Below are 20,722 nucleotides of genomic sequence, written 5' to 3'. Positions count from 1 at the left end.
CAGTTTTCAGGACAAGTCTACTACTGCTATCAATTAATGTATTTCTTCAAATATTACAGCTTTTCAACTTACTAGAGAGCAAAAACATGAGTCGAGTCATAACAACAACCCATTCTTTGGAGCATTCATCCTCCTTTTCAGTTTGTTTCAAAGTCAGTCACTAAGGTTTATTGAACTGGTAGTGACTATCAGAAAAACATCAGAGCACCAGAATGGTTTATGCTACTCATGATTTTCAAGCACAGCATATCCAGTTAATTTGCCTAGGGGAAAAGGAGGAAAATAAGAATGGAGGCTAAGAGGAAGGTGCTCTCAAGGGCAGACAAACTCATTCCATTTTTTATTTTGGGAGCCTTCCAAAAGCCATGTGCAACAGACAGCATCTCAGCCAAGGCTTGCAAGAGAAGCCTGGCTAGATGCGCAGTCAGCAAGGGCTTGAAACCAAGAATGAAGGAGTGGATAGGGCTGAGGAATGGAACAAAACCAGCAGCCTCAGGCCATGTCTAGGCTCAGCAGCCTGAGGACACAAAACACAGAGAGGATCAAGGAAGCCAGCAGGGGCAGCTGGCACCTCAAAGCTGAACTAGGGACTCATTACTGAGGAATGAGTCAAGGAGAGAAGTGAAAAGGACAGGCAGTATCTCCAAAAATGTTAATTAACTAGAAACAGGAGTCTCAACAGTGTAGGAGGTACAGACACATTTGTGAGGGTGTTTTCAGTCTCATTTCATTTCAGCATACACCCACAGCTCGCAACAAGAGGGAGGTATTTTCCAATAGTTCATGCTATTTCTGAACATATTGAGTGTCTCTGACATACTAGATACACAACTTAGTTCCCCAATTCATCACTGTTCATGTTACTCCTTCATGCTGCCTGAACTTTACTAAATATATGGAATCCATGCAAACAGGTGTGCATAATTGTTTTGCTCAAGTCTCAAATGGTCTGACCCCAAACAACTCCAGTTTGGAAGCACAGTGCCCTAGCCAATTATCTGTGCTGTGAGGTGAGGAGGAAAGGCAACTGCTCAGTGTCATGCTACCACTGCATAGCTCCCAGCTGCCTTGCATGCCAGCAGAGTGGAGGGCAGACAGAAAAGCTTGCATCTGTCAGCAGTTCTCAATGTGCCCTGGGAAGCTGAGCTTTGGCACAGGGGCAGCAGGTTGTGCATTGCAGTACCATGGCACCCACTGGGCTGAGGGAGGAATGAAAGCATTTCTTTCCACCTCTGCAATCTATGGGAAGTGGGACTCCAGCCTCTCTCTGCCAAGAAACAATCTGCTTCAGACACCAGCCTTCAGACATGATCCTGCCCCAGAGGGAAAAAAAATCACGTCTTGTTGCCTTCAGGAGCAGAAATGTTGTTAAGCCCTGCTCATAAGAAGGCTGTCATCACAATCCAGCTTGAGACACCTCACTCTCTATCATTATGGCACTTTGCAGCACTGTATTTATCCTTCATTCCAACATCCTGGAGGAAAAGCACACTTCTTTTGCAACTCTGGTGAGTGTCATCTGCATAAAAATCCAGTTCCAAGAGTTTTTACTGCATAATGAACGTCACCGTCATATGGAAAACAGAAGTTATTTCTCTGGGTTTGAAACAGCTCTGATAACAATAAAATGGCCATAAAAGCCAAAGGAAAAGGTTAAAATCATGTCACAAGGGCCTCAAGATATCTAATGAATCAGATTTCATGCACGGCTGCAGTTACCATGGTACTGGAAATGATGCCCACTTTTAAAAATTTCAAAGGTTTATTAAACCTTAACAAAATACAACAAGGGACTGAATAAAGAAAAATTACTGGGAGTCCCACTGCCGGGACTGAGCTCCCATGTGTCACCCACAAAACAGCTGCTCCACCTTTTATACCCTTGGGTTTGCAAAAGGTAACCCTAGCCCCTTCCAAAGTCTGCAAATCAACTCTTCTTCACTGTCCACTGGTAGAGATTGCTTTCTTGCAGCCTGATTGGGGTCAGGTGTTGTCATGCCAAGGGACACAGGTACCTACCCTCCCTTCACATGTCTCAACTACCAGTGGGAACAACACAAGGGAGAAGGGAAAGGGGATTACAGGGAGAACAGAGAACATCCAAACAAAAAATCACAACAACAGCAATAAAACTTCTCATAACATACACTTAATATTCATCCCTTAACTGTGAGAGCCAACCATCTCATGACCCATCTATAACAATGGTTAAAAGGTCAGCACTCATCTATTCATTTTCAATGTCATTGTTCAGATTGAAATTTGACCTCTAAAATCCCCCAACACAAGCTGTATTTTTTGTTCTGCTTGTCCATGTAACTCAAACAGCTGCTGGCTACTAAGTGTTCTGTAAACTGACCTGCTGATCCAGAAGGGAACTGCTTCTTCCATCCCTCTCCCTGAAACAGGCAAGGCTGTTCACAGGCACCAGACAAAACCACACCAGTCATCACAGGCCGTGAGCAGAAGGAACTATATGAAATAGAGCTCACATCTTGCTCCTGCCCACCGAAAAAATATAAATTCTATAGGATAAACAATATTTCATCTATTTCAGCTATTTCATCACTTCTGTCAAGAAGCCAGAGTGATGAAATAGCATTAAACTTAATTAGACTGAGTAAGAAAGGAAGACAGAGTCGGTATTTCACTGCACCTCCACTGGAGGAGGAAATGAAACAACAAGAAGAAGAAAGAATGCAGAGTACAGTAGCACTTTGCCTTGATGGAAGCAAGTGACCTGTGACAGGGGTAAGAGCTGGGCGTACAGTTCCTGCTATGAATGGATGTCTTAAGAGTCAGCGATCACGATACAGAAGATAAGGAATGAAAAGCCAGAGGGAATAAACAAGCTCAGGCAGGGATTGCTGTAAGGGAGCTGCTAATTTCTGGTGGAGGTTTGTCAAAGTACAGCCCATTTCACACAGTTCTGCTCTGCAGAGAAGCCTCAGCCACAAAAGTGACTGTGATGGACATTTTTCACCCCAGAACTCCCCGTAAGGAGCAGTCTTTATTTGTCAGGCACTGTGAGGAGACCAGCCCACACCAAGGTCACTATCAGTGTGTCCCTGGCCTGTGCTTGCAACACACATCCACAGCCCTGCCCATCTCCCACTGCCACTGTCCTTCTCCAAGGACACAGACAGAATGCCAGGACACACCACAATACACTGCATGATGTTTTATGGAACTGCATAGTCTTGGCATTACGCTGAATATTAATTTAAACAAAAGTACTGTAGGATTTGAGGGCAGCATGCAGAGCTCTGTTTCACACAACACTGCACAGGCTGCAGACAGCAATGCCAAACCAGCTGCATGGACTTCCTGAACACTAACAGGACAGCTTCTCTCTTTCATAATAGGGCAGATTATTTCTCTTTGATTTGGCAACTAATTTGATAGCTGAAATTGAAAAGGGTTACAGCTACAGGTAAAATTTGTAATTTTCAGTTCAGTTATTTTTAACTAGAGGAATCACTCTCTAACCATTTTTATAGTAAGTAAAGTAATTATGTATTCTTCTTAGGCCAAGATCTCAGCTGGCTTAAAAAATGCTGATAACAATCCCTAAAAATGCACCAAAAGAAATATAATATAATACTAAAAAAACATTTCCCACGCAAAACTTCAACAGCAGGGAATACAGAGGTTTTGACAGAGCTTGTATTTGCCTTCACTGTAGACATGTTGCAAAGTGGCTCCAGATTCAAAGTTATTTTTTAATAACCTGTTGACTCAGAAGCAGTTTGACCTACTCTCTTCACAGTTTACAAAACGAACACCCAGGCATGCACTGTCCTGGTACCATTTTGCAAGCAATACCCTTGCACATACTTTGATAAGTGAACAGATAACTCCTGCAATCCCGCACAGTTGGTTGATCATTTAACTGCAAGCAAATGCCCACCTACTACTTAAGCTTATCTGAACACGATGAAAATCATCAGCGCCTTTCATAACTACTCATTTATGCTGTATTTTCTGGGGTGTGAAAAACCCTTCAAGTTTTCTCCAAACTTTACAAAAGCCTTCCCCTTGCCACAACAGCCAACTGGCATTTTCCAAGTAAAACGTTTTGCTCCCTAATCAAAATTTTAATGGCACTAGCTTGATCTTATTGTGAAATACAGGCAAACTTAGCTATGAAGAGACGTCACAGTTGGAGGGATTTTTGCAGACCTGGGTTCATAGGTTACACCAGTAACTTTATTTGGAAACAAGAAAGTTTGGTGAGTAAATCTGTTAAGTAATGATATCCATCTCATTTCCCTAGAAAGTACTGGGGGGGATTTTGCCCTTCCTGTAGGAGACAGAACAAATTAACCCTTCCACAAATACCACAAACAGCCCACAAAAGACACCAGCAGTTCCTGGTACAATACACCAATATGACCTTTGTGGAGGCAGAGATATGGAACAGCAAAGGCGTGACTTATTTATTATTAATTTACACTTAAGCTGTGATTTATGAGAAAGAACATAAATACAGCTCATGAGTCAGACCTAGTGAAATCTACAAGTCCCCAAAGAAAGCACAGCAATGACCTGAAAAAAAGGGACTTTTTAAAACAACAGCACCTTCCTACACAACACTTCCTGAGCCCTATCCTTGTGCCCCAGATAGCTTTATTAAATAGGGAAGGTATTTTACAGTCCATATACAGCCTACAGCTGAAATGTATGCACTGAAGGTAGAGCACAAAGCTCTTCTCCAGTGCACCATCAACACTTTCTATAGCTCACAAAACAAAAGGAAGAAAGAAAACACATGGTACTATTCTCACTCCTCTTGGAAATGGCTAAACCTCCTCTTCATGGAAGGCAAGAAAAGTGGAAGTGAGACCTCAAGACAAGTGTGTGAGAACTTTACACCCTCGTCCACAAGGGATGCATGTCAGAGAGCATGTTACTCCTCCGCATTCTCCAGTAGCTTTACCCACTCACCTTGCAGCTTCTTAGGAAAACATACAGAAGTGTTGACTGCCTGCAGCAAGAGAGATGAACTGTCAGCGACCCACATGGTCAGGGAGCAGGGCCAACCACCACTTATTCCACCTACCACCACCAGAGAGTGTCAGATACAGATGAATTAGATTGAAACTTGCATAACTCTCTTTTAAATTATTTCTCAACTTCCCACAGCAGAAGTGGTGGTCTTTCCTATGGCTGATCCACCACTTGAAGTGGATGAGGAGGTGTAAATAAAAGAAAAAAAGAAATCTTCCAGGTTGTGTGCTATGACAGGGAATAGAACATAAGGTCTGCTGTTACTTGCAAAGTGGTTCTTTTTTTTGATGGACAATCACATTACTTAGTGAGAAGCAGGAACTTTGGCACTGTATGCTTTTAGCCCAATCTGACAAGCACATGAAGTTCTCACTTCTCAGTGTCCATTACTATGAAACTGCCAGAAACCACCCTAGCAAACAGAAGTAAATTTATGTCCTAAAGAGACTGCAATTATTTTCTACAAGCATACCTGGAAAAAACCAACTGATCATTTCACCTTTTATTCAACAGAAATAACTGGATTAGAAAATCATAAATAGTCCAGACTTTACCAAATACATGAGAAACATTTTTCTGCCTCTTGTAACAGAATTGCACATTTGGGAGCAGATAAGAGCTGAAGCCAAAGGAAATGAGGAACAAAGTAAATAAACTAAGAAACCAGATATCCAGAAAGAAAGTGCATTGAAGGATGAAGACTTTACCTCTCACTTACCCTGGTAAAGCTGAATGAACCTGGGATGTAAGGCAGACGTGATAATTCCATCTGGCAACTCCCTCAGAAACAGTTTCAGTAGACTGGCTGCTGAGTACACATCACCATCTTTAACGAGTTCCACCTCCTCCCCACGCTCGTACTGCAGACGCAGCTGCTCCACCATCTTCATGCTGCCATTCACTCTGAAGAGACCCTCCTGTGTCATACCTGTAATTATATAATTATATAATTGAGCTGAACCACCACATCCCAGTGACATGATGAAACAGATATTCCAGTTTGAATAACACACATGTAGTAATACAAATGAGGGCAATTAATACACTACAATATAAAAAAAAAATACCACTCTGTCCCCAAACACCCCCTCTAGTCAGGTAGTTAGATTATGATAAATAACAAATACTAATTATAAGATCTTGAGGCCTGGGATGCACTTCTGAGAACCCACAATACTGCAATGCCATTGAGTTGTCTCCCACCATGAGAAATCAACTGAGACAGAAATTTTCCATTGGTATATTTCAACAGAAAAGGACCCTACTAAGGACGCTACAAAATCCTTCAGTTGTTTCATTTTTGCAAGTTTCATTTTCTGCCATGCTCACACATTTGGATTACTCCCAGCTTCATGTTCCAGGGTAACAGGTGCTCACCTGTGACCATCAGGAGGCAAAAACATCTCACTATGTGCTGAGTGCAGCAGTAACTCCATAGTGAGTTCTGCAACCTTATGGTAGTAGGAAATCTCAATAAGTAAATAATGTATCATGGGCTGCACAAAGCCCAAAGGATTTCACAACAAAAAAGAAATGGTATCAATCACTACAGGCCAGACACCCCACACCCAGTAAAGGAGATGTAGAAAAAAGGAAGCTTCAACAGAGGAAGCCAGACTAATCATACTAAACTGAACAGCACTTTCTGGGCATTTGTTAAGATCCAAAACCTTTTGAGAAGACCCTAAAACTGACCTTTGTAAATTATTTTTCTCTGGAACACTTCCACTGCAAAAATTCTGCCTTTCTAATACTGTGTCTATAGACCTGTTTGTTCTTCCTCAGAAACATAACACTAAGAGGATTGAATATGTATTGTTTTCAACAGTTCAGACTAGACATCAAGGAACTGCAATCTGACAGAATGTTTTCAGTCCAGGAAATCAATTCTGAGGCAACAGAGTTTGTAGAGAAAAATAAACTCTTTTGTATGATTAGAAGACAAACTGCTCTAGTAAGAGGAAAAAATGGAGAAGCACTCAAAACATTTTAGTTGACTAATATGAGATACTACTGTCAGAGTTTGTATTCCTGCATTCACAACAAAATGCACTCTCATGTGACATGCTGTGCTGCCCTCTCGAGGGCAGAAAATACCTCATCTCAATAAAGATTTTTGGTTTTGCAGCACTAGGTGAGCAAAGGCCACAGCCCACACATAGATTAAACTTCCTTCCCCCTCTCTCACTCATTTATGGAAAAAAAGATAGGCTAGAACATCCTAAAAACAGTCATTAGAAACTACTAAATACAGCACAGGGAAATTTGGCTTCATCTATAAATTTGGAAATAGGCAGCTTAATGCAACTTAGTTTAAGGATGTAGCTGCCCAACAGTCAGCTCAGCCTGGGTGTCTGGGCCTTTGTTAAAAATGCCTTCACAGTTAAATTCGCCATTAATTCACAAAACAAACCTAAGACAGACACAGGACACCCATTTCAACAGTTTTCCATATGAGAGGGTATCTTTGAGATCTTGCTTGCATTTTTGAGAAGAAGAATAGTCTTTATCTTTATTGGGGCCAGATAATCAACTTGGCATTCAGAAGCCCAGCTAATCTTGCTTCAGAGTAGAAAACTTGGCTTGTTTAGTCCATATTTGGGACACGGTCGTGTGGGATTCCAATCTTTTTATAGAACACAGAGCACAGCCCACAACTTGCAGTCAAGAGTGTCTGTCAGCTTCTGGTTTTGATTAAACCCTAAATGATGGAAAGCTTTTTCCATTCTTTCCCTTCCAGCATCCTAGCAGGCCACTTTTATGCAGGTTGAAGTGCATCAAGGAAGAGGCTGCTGTGTAAAGGTAGGATCATGTTTTAAATTAGCACTGTACCTTAATCCAAGCTAATTTTCAAGCCATGTTTGCATCTATGAGCTTCTGAGGATCTACCAAGATACAGTCATAGAATCAAAGCCTCTACAGCTGCATTATCATTATTGAATAGCTAAAAGAAAACCTTAGGGTAAAACGAGATGCAGCTCCTTAGAAGATGCCATTACCATTACAAAATCTTTTCCATTGCTGACCAAATGCCATACAAGACATCTGTGCACCAGTGGTGCTCTAGGTTTCTACAAGGAGACGTATTTCAACAACAGGAACTGAAGTCCCACTAAATGAATGCAAAGAGAAGCTAAGAACTGAACAGCTACTTCCTTGAGGGGATTAATAATAACTGGAATTCATCTGTAAGAACTGGTATTCCTTTCCAATAATATTCTCTGATGGGATGTGTGTGTATGTGTATGCGTGCCTGTGTCTATCTCTATACAGAAAAAGTGTTAAAGTGTTAAAGACAAATGTTTTGCAACTGGAAGATGCCACAAGCCTTCACAAATGGAATACATTCCATTTACAAACTGAACAGCTTGTTTATGAGTGTGCTGCTACGTAACACTGTAGTTCACCTTTATAAACATTAAAAAGTAAGTTCAGCATCAAGGCAGAAATTTAAAAAAGCAGCAAACCACATACATTCTTTGCCTGTGGTTCATGCCACAAAAAAACCCACATTCTTTCCTTTGAAGAGTCCTACATAAAGAGTGCTGCTATGCTAAGGAGATGTGACTCTACTGATCTTACCATGCTGGGTGAGGTACTCCACTATATTCCACACAACTATTGGGATTCCATTTTTGCTCAGGCCCTGCTGCTGGAGCTCCAGAAGACTCACACCAAACACCTTTGGACAGGTTGTGTTCCTCTGCTTGTTCAGGGGAGACCCAGCTATCTTTTTCATGTCCTCCTTCAATCTCACGGCCGATTTGCTTTGCTTAAAGGAGCAAAGAGGAAAAAAAGGGCATAAGTCACATTTGTTGCAGAAGGTTGTGGGGTCACAACACAAGCCCATCCATCAAAACTGGCTTTTATGCTCCAGCATAAGGGTTTGGCCCCACTTTGTTTTAATCCACAGGAAAAAACCTCAGCGAAGTAGGAAAGTAAAAATTAACAGAGAAAACACGAGAAGAGGAACAAGAATGCAGGCAGTCTGTAGGTAAGGGAGAAAGACTTGCAGACAAGCTTGTTACTAGAATAGCAAGGAACTGGGAGTGAGCAAGCAGGAGATTGCTGTTGTTAACTCATGAAACCCACATGGGTTACAAAAGTAACTGGACAAGCACGAACAATCCCAATACACCACCAGGGGCTCAGCTTGGCTCCAGGATGCCTGTCAGGGCAGTGCTCTGGAGAAGGTCCACTACACTCTTCTTCCAAATATTGTTTCCTGGGGATTTATTCTGGCCACTCTCAGGTGAGATGGATCCTTATGAAAGATGTTCTGTTATGTTTAGTATCTGCTAAGTCTGAAATTTAATTACTGAGGTTTTAAGGTTAGAAAGGGACTATGTAATCTAATCACACATAACAAGGGGGGTGGAAAACCCACTGCACAATAAACCCTTAATCCCATAGGATCTTCTGGAGGCACAACATTCTCACAAGTTTTCAGTTGCAGGGACAAAGAATCCATGGACAGTTAATAAAACCCAGGGGAACTAAACAATACATTATTAATTTATAGGATTGATAATAGGCAGAAATCTTAATCAGGCTACAGGATTGCCCATTTGGGAAGACAGTTCAAGGCAGACTAGCAGCATCACCCACCACGTTGCAATCACATTGCAGGAACTGGGAGCCACTGATACCACAAAGCTCAATCTCTTTAGGAAGCCCACCTCTGGCATGGTACTCAAAAATAAACTTATTCCTACTGTGTTTCATTAACAAGCTGGTAGTAGAAGCTGTACACATGGAGAATACTGTACAGTAACATAAAAAAGTGCTCAGATTCTTGCCCAAGTCTTGACACTTCACTGTGTTAAGACAGATTTTATCACAGCATACCTATTTTATTTTATTTTATGCAGGCCTTTAAAATCTCTTCACTTGAGACCAAATATTTTTACTGTAGTCTGTAAGCAGCATGAACATCTGCTATGTTGCTATTAAGCATGACTGTCCTTTCAGATATAAAATGATCTGGCAGTTCACTCACTTGGCTGTGCTTTTCCCATTAAACAGTTATTTGAGCCATATGTGTGCTCTGCAGTCCCTGGTCCTACACAACACTCGTGTGATATTTATGAAAGATGTTGCTTATATAAACATCACAAGTATGTTTTACTATTTGTGAAACAGAACCACAATATTGCATTATTGTAACCACTTTATAAATATTTAAAAGGAACAGCAGATGCACCAGTGTTTGAACTAAAATTTGACTAACATTAAAATACCACATCTCTTTTAAAAAGACATGTTCCCGTTCAGGATTAAATGAATAATAAACAATATTTATTCCAGGCAGAGACATGCCAAGGTAAAAATCACATAGACTAGGTTAAATACAGAGGACAGCAAAAATCCTTTGAGCAGTTTCTGAACAGCTGTGATGCTTAGGGAGCTTTTCCAATTAAGGCCTTCAATTAGCCTCACAATGTTGCTCAGTTACAGGTTTCCAGCCTGTTTCAACATTTGAGAACCTGAGTCACTGAGTTGGATTTACTTGGGGAAACTCACTATTTAAACACACATGAGAACCGACAGACATTTGCCATGTCCATAGTAACAAGAGAAAATTTTTGAGCTTGCTTCAGGATCTGAAGAGGCTGTGCTAACTAAGAACAAAAAGACTATGTGGTTATCCAAAATACACATCTAACCAAAATCAAAACAAAGCCATCCCCTCCAAACAGCTCTGAAACAAAGAGTTCAGTGTTATGCTGCCTTATAGATGGAAGATCTGACTTTACCCACAGAAAACGCGTCCAAGTACTAATGCCACTGTTGCTGATTTCCGAGACTGGGAAAGCAACTTAATCATCCCTGCACGATGCCGCCAAAAAGTTCCGCCCAGACACTTGGAAAAAAGCTATTTATATGCCACGGGGACGCACTTTTACAGCAGCTCATCCAACAACTTTAACGCAGGGAACGCGGCAGCGCAGTTGTTCTCTGGGTTAAAGAAAAAAAAGAGGGAAGGGAGGAGGGGGAACTAAAAGAAAAGCGCCTGGAATCGCCTTTTACGAATCTTTGCCTTTCCCAAACGAGCGGCAGCTGCCGAGCGGGGAGAAGCAGAAAGAAAGAAGAAGAGAGGAGGAGAGAACAGATGGAGAGCGCTCGGGACGAGGAGAAGGCAGCGGGCCCGGCCCGGCCTCCCTTGCCCCGGCCCCGCGAGGGACCCCGGCGAGGGCGGGAGGAGGAGGAGGCTGATCCCGCCGCCATGCAGCCGCTGTCGTGCCCGTGCCGCCGCCAGCCCCTACTCACGCGTACGGCCAGCGCCCCGGCCCCCATGCCGGCTGCCGCTCCGCCCCGGCCGCCCGCCCTCGGTGCTCTCGGCGGGCGCCTGGCGGAGGGAGCCCCGGCCCCGAGGTGCCGCCCGCCGGCCCGGCCCGCCCCGCGGGCCGCGGGGGGAGAGCGGCCGGGCCCCCGCCTCCCGCCGGAGCGGCCGAAAGGGCTCGTCGGGGGCGAGTCTGCCTCCCGGAGCTTCCCCGGGTTGCGGCGCTCGGAGCGCGGGCCCCGCGGCCGCAGCGGGCGGCCCCCGGGCATCACCGAGGCCCCGGGCCGGGCAGCCGGGACCTGGCGGGGAGAGAGCCTGGGCTCGGGCAGAACCGCTGGAAGTGTCGCCGCGGAGCCGCTGAGCCCAGTAACGTTAGCGGGGTGCGGGGGAACCGCAACCGCGCCCGCCCGAAGGGCGAACGGAGCCGGGCAGCGGGGCCGAGCAAACCCCTCTGTGCCCACAGAGCGGGATGCGGTGCAACACTTGGCCCGAGTCTGGCAAGTGTGAAGCAGCTCAAGTATTGCCCCCCGTTACGGTTTTCTGTCTAGGGATATGTTGGTGAAACAGGGAAAGTTTAAAGCGAAGAGTGGAGGGGAGGACACCCCAGGCAGGCAGGGAGTGCCGGCCTCACGGCATGGCAGCGGCGGGAGAGGAACTGTGCTTCCCGCAGTGCCCTTCTCCCAGCCGCTGCCGCCCGGAAGCAGTGCTTGTCCTAGAAATTCAAATTACCCTTCAAACCAGAACTGGGGAGCAGTGGCGTTTGACCTTTTTTTTTTTTTTTTTTTTTTTTGGTGGGAGAAAAGCACAACACACATGGGCTTATTTCTATATCCGCTCAGATTTAAGCATCACTCAGCAGGGCCTGAGCATCAGGGTAGGAGGGAAGGTCTTTGGAAATTGCCTCTCAGAAATACTTGATTCTGGCACAGGGACAAAAGGAAGTCTAGCCAAGTAGAGAAAAGGCGAGGAGGAAGATGAACAATCTCTTTCATGTTCAGTTTCTGTTTTCCTCTCTAAGCCACTCTAACCTGAAATTACAACTTTCCCAGTTGGTCAGTTTACAAAAGTTAGACTTAGTTAGAATTGATGTTTTAATTTCGCTTTAGGACTCTCAAAGTGAATTGACGTAATATCCCCCCTCCTCTATCCCCCTCTTTACTGTAAGACTCTAACTTACTTTTCATATGAATCACACACAGCCCTTTTCTTCTTAGTCCTAATTGCAGCTTCACCGGGAAAACCAATTACATGCTTCAAACTGTAATCCAGAGAGGGGATGATGAGAATCTGCAACTCCTTGGAGACTTCAGTGGGGGGTGAAGAGGTCAAACATGAACCCACAGCAATAAACAGCAGCTATGGCATTAAGACTTTCATAAATGCATGTTGAGGTAGCAGGTACATGCTCATTCTATAAAAAGCAAGACCAGAAATCAAGCTTTAGCATCTGTTTATGAGAGCCTAGAAAGTCACACTTTCTGTCAATCCACTGGATCACTTGGGGCTATGACAGGCTGGTAACTTTTCTCTGTATTGATAAAGTCTTGAGAGAGCTTAAGGCCAGCATACTTGTTTTCTGTGTGGCAGAAGAATCAAACCCAGACTGAAACTTCCACAATTGTCTTTGTCCCCTCCTGATTTTACACAGGACAAACAACCCCTGTGCAGGGCAGAGAAAGATTTACCTGAACTTTTCTTAACCCCAGCCTAGAAGTAAATGGGTTCCTTCCTGTACCTTCCACTCTTCCCACAGAGACATGTTTCTGTATATCCCGATCTTCTTCTCCTCCCTGACCTGAAGCGCTACCCTTCAGGGTGACTGCTCAAAAAAGTGTGATGAATAGGGAACAGCAATATGTGCTTCTGGTGCCACAGAAATCAGCCAAGATACTGTGGTATTTGACACTAGGGTACATGTTACTCAGGAAACCTTCACTATTTTTTCCTGCAAAAAGTTCAGAAAATCTTTAGAAAACAAAAAATCAGAAGCAGCCATGCCTATCATGGAGAAGCAGAAAATTCCCCAAACCTGTCCGGTTTATCTCGGCTGTTTGAGGGGCCTGGAAAGGCCCTGGGGTGGCCTTGGGGCAGCCCGCGTATCGAAGGACGAGAAGAGGCTTCAGTTCTTCTTTCTGGTTTTATGTTTATTAATTGTTTATCTAAAAGATGTTCTTTCAGCCACCAGAGATCTGCTCAGCAGTCAGCCATGGGCACACTGTCTCCGCCCTCCCGGGCAGCCACGTATCTTTATACCCTTTGTTACGTGTACAATATTTATCATTTTTCCCCAATACCATCTATTCTTATAACTCGGTGTACTCTTAGTAATAACCAATAGAAAGGTGCCACCGTGGCCAAAGAAGATGGAGGAGAAGAGGAAGAAGAAGAAGGACAGGACACACCCCAATTCCTCCATCTTACTCCTCTAAACCCCCCTGTACATAAATCCTAAACCCTGTGTCTCACCCTCTAATTAACTAATCCCTTCACCATTCACCCTGTGAAGCCCTCATCCTTGTCGTCTCCTGTGCAGGACCAAAGTCCAGCCACCAGACACTTCTGGCAACATTCCAGGAGTCCCGAGCCCCCCCAGGGTCTCGGTGGCTCAGCATCTCAGGACTGAGATCTTGAGATCCGACACAAACCCAACAACAAAAGCATACCTCTGTATACCTCATATATATGCTATTTCATGCTTTCTGGCTAAGGTGGTGCATCAAACAAGTGTCTCTTCCCTTTTCTACTCTTGAGGAATGTAACACTGCATGCACAGAACAACTGCTGGGTGAATATTTATCCACCTTATCATAGAATATGTCTAGATCCATGAGAGCTCAAATCAGAGCAAATGCATTGTGAAAGACGGGTGAAAAGTCAGTGAGACCCACAAGTTGTGTATAGCTGGCTTTTATCATAATCATGCCCACCTACCTTGGGTCACACACAGTTGTTTCCTGTAGTCCTCAACTATTTATTATATTTGTGTAAGAGTAGCTCAATGGCTTTTTAACATGCCTGTCTTTTCAGGACAGCCAACAATAAATTCACCACCTGAGATGCACCCCTCCATGCACCACCTCTCTACTTCTACATAACTGCTAAATGTAAAAGTATTGCAAAGAACAGGCTAATCATGCAATGAATCAAAAAAGGAAAACAAATTTTTCTTCCTTTCCACTTGTTTACAAATAAGGCATTTAACCTCAGATGTTGAAACAACATTCCCAGAGGGGAAGAACTGAAGCTGAGGTAGTGTTGGAAGTTCAAAGGAACTGCCTCACACCTCTTCTGTGAATGATGCAATATGTTGTTTTAACCTGATTATTACTCATCATTTCCACAGCGACAGCAGAATTCAACACCCATTTCATAAAAGCCCACATAAAAACAGGCTGCTGTGAAATAAATGATTGCTGCCACCTCTAGCATCCTTGACCATTACTCTGTTCCCTCCTGGCTAGCCCAGGTAGCCATTTGCAGTATACTTGCTGTAACCTTTCAGGGCAGTCATGGGAAGGTCAGCCCAACTAAACAAGGGGCATACTCTAGTGAGTAAGACCTGGCAGCTGCAGCTGAGAACAAGAAGCAAAACAATAATCCAGAAGCAGCTGGAAATTGCCAGACCAATACATGAAAGCAGGTTTAGATGAGATATTAGGAAAAACTCTTTACCGTGACGGTGTTGAGGTGCTGAAACAGATTGCTCAGAGAAGCTGTGGATGCTCTATTCCTGCAAGTGTTTGAGGCCAGGTTGGATGGAGCTCTGAGCAATCTGGTCAGTGAAAGGTGTCACTGCCCATGCCAGGGATGTTGGAACTATGTGATCCTTGAGGTCTCTTCCAACCCTGGATATTCTATGATCTAGCTGAGAGATTAGTCTGTCATTGAGTAATTTAACTACTTCTCATCCAAAAAGCAGCAGTAAAAAGACACCTTTTCTTAGAGAAAAAAAGAAAAAAGGGCATGCAATAAAAAGCATGTAGTTCACTTCAATCAAGACATCTGTACAAAGGTTTTGGAGTCAAAATGAGGACGACTTTCCCCAGGATGTTGTTCTTGTAAATGAATTAAACATTTAAAATATCTAAAACCAGTATTAATAGGGGTGGTGGTGGTGGTTTTGCTTTTGTGGGCAAATGCATGGCTACCTTGCACTTCTGCATGACAACCAGAAAATGAAAGGGACTAGAAGCGATCCCGTTTCCCCTTCATTGTGTTGTCCAAATGAAAAAAACACCAAATTCCATTAGGCAGCACATGGAGGACAGAAAATTTAATCCAGCCTTTTTGATAGCTCTGTTACTGAAAGATGGGGCAGGGATTTATTGTGTGACTCTCTTCCAGTATAAACCCTACAGAAATGGCAGGCTGAATTTTTTATGTCATCACATCACCTTTGCCCTTCAAGGCAGGGGAAGATGTAGAAGAAGGAGAAATCTGATTCAACAGTTATAATTCTAAAGCAAGAAAACAAATCAAATTGTTGTTCTTGAAACACAGTTTGCAATTTTATCAAGCCTGAATGACATTGTTCTGCTGCTCAGTATTATCTTGCTATTTATGACATCCCACTTTATACAAAATTTTCTTTAGAAAGGGCAGTATTTGTTGGAGGCACTCATTACAAGTGACTTCTCTGAATGTCAAATATTCTGAATCATGAGTCATCACAGTACTGCTCAAGGAATCAGTGGTGATAAATAGGAAAAGAGGATTTATAAATAAATTACTTTTTATTGCAGGTCAACAATAAAAATGTATCTACCTACATTTTGAAATAGTGTTGGGGGAGGGGGAGTGATTGGAGCTATTCAAAATGCTATCAGTGGTCCCAAGTTAGTGATGAAAGGATGTATCACCTCATAACATGGATGAAGAAAAATGGGATTTTGTGGGCTCAGGTTCTTTTTTTCCTCCTTTTATGTGTGCAAGACTGAGTAAATGCTGGCTAAGTGAAGGGCTGAGTATGCTGAACACTTCTTTAGCTTGAAATGAGTGGGAGGCTTCATACACCAACATACAGAAAAGAGATATGTATGCGACATCATATTTTCTACCGAAACCTTTCAGGGGCTGCCCATTGTAATGTTACAAGATGAAGCTTGTTAATAATTTCAGCCAAGCTGCCATCACTGCCAACTAAACATCAGATCTGCAGATCTGCAGGGCCTTGCCTGGCCACATTTTAGCCTGGATTTCTTCCCTTGGCCACTTGGGACAGAACATTTGTAGATATTTGATGACTCTTGAAGTTGAGAACAGAAAATAAAGCAGCTTACAGAATTGATTTAAATGTCTAAATCAATAGCCAGCCATTACCTGACTAATCATTAGCTCACTAATCTCTACTTAGTGACACACAGGTATTTTTAGAGAGAGGTTTGCCTCTTACTGTTGCTGCAATGATTTAAAATTTGACATGGATTTGCAAGGAGTTCAAATTGTTTATGATAAACTACATCACAGAGGTGTTTTAATTTCAGCAAAAATAAGAAAGAGGTTTTTTTCCAGATCCCAGCATCCTTCAATAATATAAAATTATTTAAGGATTAATATATCTCGCGAGTTTGTAGGTTCTAAATTATAGCAACCAAAGGAGGTCCCTGAGCGGGCAAGGATCATGGAGATTTATTCCTGCGAGGGAAGTGTGTTCACACATGGCCTAAACCCGGGCTTGCATCCCCATCTTGTGGCAGAAGGGTGCAAGGAGCAAGGGGAAAATTCACCGTGGGCGAGGGTAACCCGCGGTTTCACAGCCAGCCGGGCAGCGGGGAATGCATGGGGAATGTCCTCGGCTCCGTAATTGCTGCCACACCATTTCTAATCCCACACCTCATCAATACCCCTGCCTCATCAATAAAAGAGACTCGAAGAAAATCCTGCCCTGGTACAAAAACCAAAACAACACAACACAGAACAAAACAAACAAACAAAAACCACCCAAAAAAAGGAAAAACCCAACCCAAACCAACCCCAACCAACTAACAAACCCCAAAAAACCCCCACTCCAAACCAATACTGCCCCACACACCAAAATACTTGTTTCTAAATTCTCAGCCCAGCTGCATTCAGAAGACTGTCACTTGGTGTAGAAAGTATTTCCATCTCAGCATTTTGCCAGCCAGAAATGTGCTTGCCATACTTTAGGCAAGCATCCTCTATTCAGTCCTGTTTTAGCAGAGGAAACCTGAACTTAATTCCACTAATTTCATGGACTGCTGGTAAGTTTCAGGTTTGTTGATTTTCTATTTGTTTGGGTTTTTTTAGTTGGTAAAAACCAAGTGAAAAAACAAACAAACAGAAAATCCAGCAACCATAAAAACCCAACAAGACATGGGGAAGATCAGAAATAGCAGAAATTGTAACAAACCTACAGCAGAATAATTAGACTTCACCAGAAACCCTGTGATAATAATGATGAGCTTTACAAGCAGCTAAGAAATGTTTATTCCCTCTTTCTCCCCATCTCAGCCCCTACCTCAGGTTGTGAGCCAACCTTAGCAATTAAACTGTTAAAGAATGATAGATGTAAAAGAAGAGAGAAAATTTCTGCTCTATCCCACAGTGAGCTGCACTATCCTAAAAATTATGCATGGTGAAACCTACACATATTTTTGAAACCAGGCAGATCCAGGCAGCAGCTGGCAGGACTGCAGCATGCTCACGGGTATGTAGGATCTCCATGGGAAAAGATGAGAATGGCAGCCTGTGCTGTTGTTCAGAAACACATCTGGGAATATTAATGGGATGTCTACACTATTCAAAAACCCTCACAATTTTCAGTCTCTCTTTCCTGGCCTAGAAAACCAATACCATCCAGCCTCTGTGTCTGGCTACACCTCAGTGCCTAGTGCAGTCCAGGAAGGCAGATTTAGATGGATTGAGACCCCATTAGAATCTGGCTGTGTATGGGGCAATGTGTAAGCTCAGCTCACAGACAGCAATGAGGCAGCCTTAGAAGATTTAGGCTTAACTCAACTGTAAAGATAATCTGGGCTTGACTTTGTGAAAATGTTGCAACACAGCCCCCTGTGTTTGGTAAACTGCTGTTTGTAGAGTTCCAGTCAATCCAGGCAACTGTCAGAAAGCAGGGAAGAATTTCCAGCATTCCCTGAGGAATTAAATGAGGTAAGAGTAATAAAAATGGGAGGACAATAAATGGGGGCTTTTTTGCCGTCATATTTTGGTAAAGTAACTCTCTTCAATATCACACACCAGAAAAGCTTCATCTTTCAGTAACCAGCTACACACAACAGCCCAGTTTTTCTTTTCTTTTTTCCTGAAATATAATTTTTTATGTTTATGTAATCTTGCTGCCTGTTTCAGGAAGAGCTGGCAGCTGTGTCCCCACTGCTGCCTGCCCACAGCATGGCTGGCAGAAAAAGCAACACAAGGCAGTTGGGGCCAGTTGGTCAAGATACTTTGCTCTTCAGTAACTCTCTAAGTGCCTCTCTGCACTACAGATGTAATAGCACTTTTTGCAACGAGGGAAGTATATCCACAAAACATAGACCTTTGCCATGATTGTTGCAAGTTAACTTGATGGCCTCAAAGATAAAATACCAGCTGTCAAATTACAGTTGGAGCCATTCAACCCCTTTAAAGTGTAACTGGGAGGAAGAAATACCTTGAGCATGTCTCCCAACTCAAAATATTGTGAAGTCCTACCCACAGTGGACCATGGCTATGAGCATGGATTCTTATGTCAAAAAACTTTGTTTTTATTGGCTTTGAACATTGCAAAAGGTGTACTATGAGTAAAAGTTGCCTCTGAAGAGCCAAGACAGAGAGGCAACTGAAGTCATGTCACTTATTGCAGGGTAAAATGAAGCATGATCAATAGGAGAGAAATGCGTAGGCTGGGACTAAATAAAACTCCTCTACATTTGGCATTTTGTTGCCTTGACAATACAAGTCTGTGTAAATAACAAAAAAAAAAAAAAAGATCTGAGTACCAGACTGGATGGAGCCACATCTGATGCTGGGAAAGGATCCTGCCCATTAATTTGTATGAGCAGAGAAAACTACATGACAGGATTTGGGCATTGGAGAAAAACCACTCAAGAGGGAATTTGCACTTAGGCTCCATGGTGGAAACCTAAAACACTTGCAAATCTGACCCTGCTTTAGGAATTTCTGCTCCATTAAGAGTTTGTCATTCTCCACAAGGAGGGCAAAAGTCATCCTGCACAATGCAGCTCTGAGGCCATATTGTGGCCACCCAGCTGCTTGCAGAGGAAGATAAGAAGGAAGATGTTGTGTCAGCTGTTATTGCTCTACAAGTTGGTTTTAATTATATTTTTAATTTATCAGGCCTTTATCAAGTGTGTAAAAGAATCACTTTGACAGTGAATGGCATTTTACAAGTTGATTTACTGCATCCTACTTGAAGCCAGCTCAAATGGCCTTCAGAGAGAAACCTGTAACAAAATCATTAATTATGTGTTCTGGTTGGAAACTGTGCATCCTAGAGCCAAGAAAAATTCAGTCACTACACATTTTGTGAATCTTAATTTTTCCAGGTTTTACTTCGCTGCCTGGAAGGTTAGTGCCAAGGAGAGATCTAGAAATCAGCGGAGTCTCAGCAGGAAAAAAAAAAGGTTTTCATCAGAAGAATGGTTTTTTTAGTAACATGTTAGCATACACCAAGTTGACTGAAAATCTATTCTTTCAAATCTGAAATTGCCCCACCACAACTCATGGACATTCCAGCCAGATGATCCCTGCTCCTATCCTTTTCTTTATGTCAAACTCCAGGATCTGTTTTGGCTGCAGCATGACAATGAACCCTGATGAAAATCCTAGGATCTGTGATGTGGTGTGTTTCTATCTGAATCAAAGAAATATCAGTTGTGCTTTTTGAGGTATGGCTCACTGTGTTTGGTTGTGCTTCATGGAAGATTAATCTGGATGAAGTCAAGTGCAGAAAAGAACCAGTAGGATCAAACAGAGAGGAGAAAATTCACTTTGATATTGGAAAATGAAGACTGGAAAACATATATGATTGTTTACGGCTACAGTATAATAAACTCCAGAGAGAGGAGAGAGCTGTTATTTATGGAACAACATTAGCCAAAAGTGAAACTGGCCTATGTGGCTTGTGAATTACTTTAGGGTGGAAATAAAAAAAGTATTTAAAACCTAGCCATGTTCTGGAGTAGCCTTTTGTATGGAGAAATAAAGGCCAGGAACCTAATTAGGCTAAAGATGGATTATATGATGGGAATGTTGCTGCAGTAAGAAGCAGTTCTGAAGACCCAGTAGATTTTTTTTCCCATCTGTGGTTCAAGGGAAGACCTGATAGGGAAGACACATGATATGGCAAATTCGGGTCACACTGTTTACACTCTTTTACAGGAACTATGTTTCCAAAATGATTTTTTTTTTTGAGTTTGGGACTTTCCCCTTTTCAGCAAAAACAGACTTACT

At 42.8% G+C, this 20,722-nt stretch overlaps 1 protein-coding gene across 10 annotated transcripts in view; it reads right to left on the bottom strand.

Annotated features, from left to right (window-relative positions):
* The window catches only part of FAM13A (family with sequence similarity 13 member A), a 184,142-nt gene that overhangs the window by 105,306 nt on the left and 58,114 nt on the right, over positions 1–20,722 (bottom strand). For 4 of the 10 annotated variants that reach the window (XM_064711098.1, XM_064711099.1, XM_064711101.1 and 1 more), the window contains exons 1-3: positions 11,281–11,388; positions 8,593–8,782; positions 5,729–5,938 (exon numbers count right to left, since the gene is read on the bottom strand). In XM_064711098.1, the coding sequence (XP_064567168.1) occupies positions 5,729–5,938; positions 8,593–8,782; positions 11,281–11,307 (427 nt within the window). In that variant the 5' untranslated portion in view covers positions 11,308–11,388. The other 6 variants (XM_064711093.1, XM_064711096.1, XM_064711097.1 and 3 more) reach the window with 6 other exon arrangements.

The sequence above is a fragment of the Zonotrichia leucophrys genome, chromosome 4 (genome assembly GCF_028769735.1).
Source record: "Zonotrichia leucophrys gambelii isolate GWCS_2022_RI chromosome 4, RI_Zleu_2.0, whole genome shotgun sequence".
Taxonomy (NCBI): Eukaryota; Metazoa; Chordata; class Aves; order Passeriformes; family Passerellidae; genus Zonotrichia; species Zonotrichia leucophrys.
This window is presented reverse-complemented; position numbering and strand designations above follow the sequence as displayed.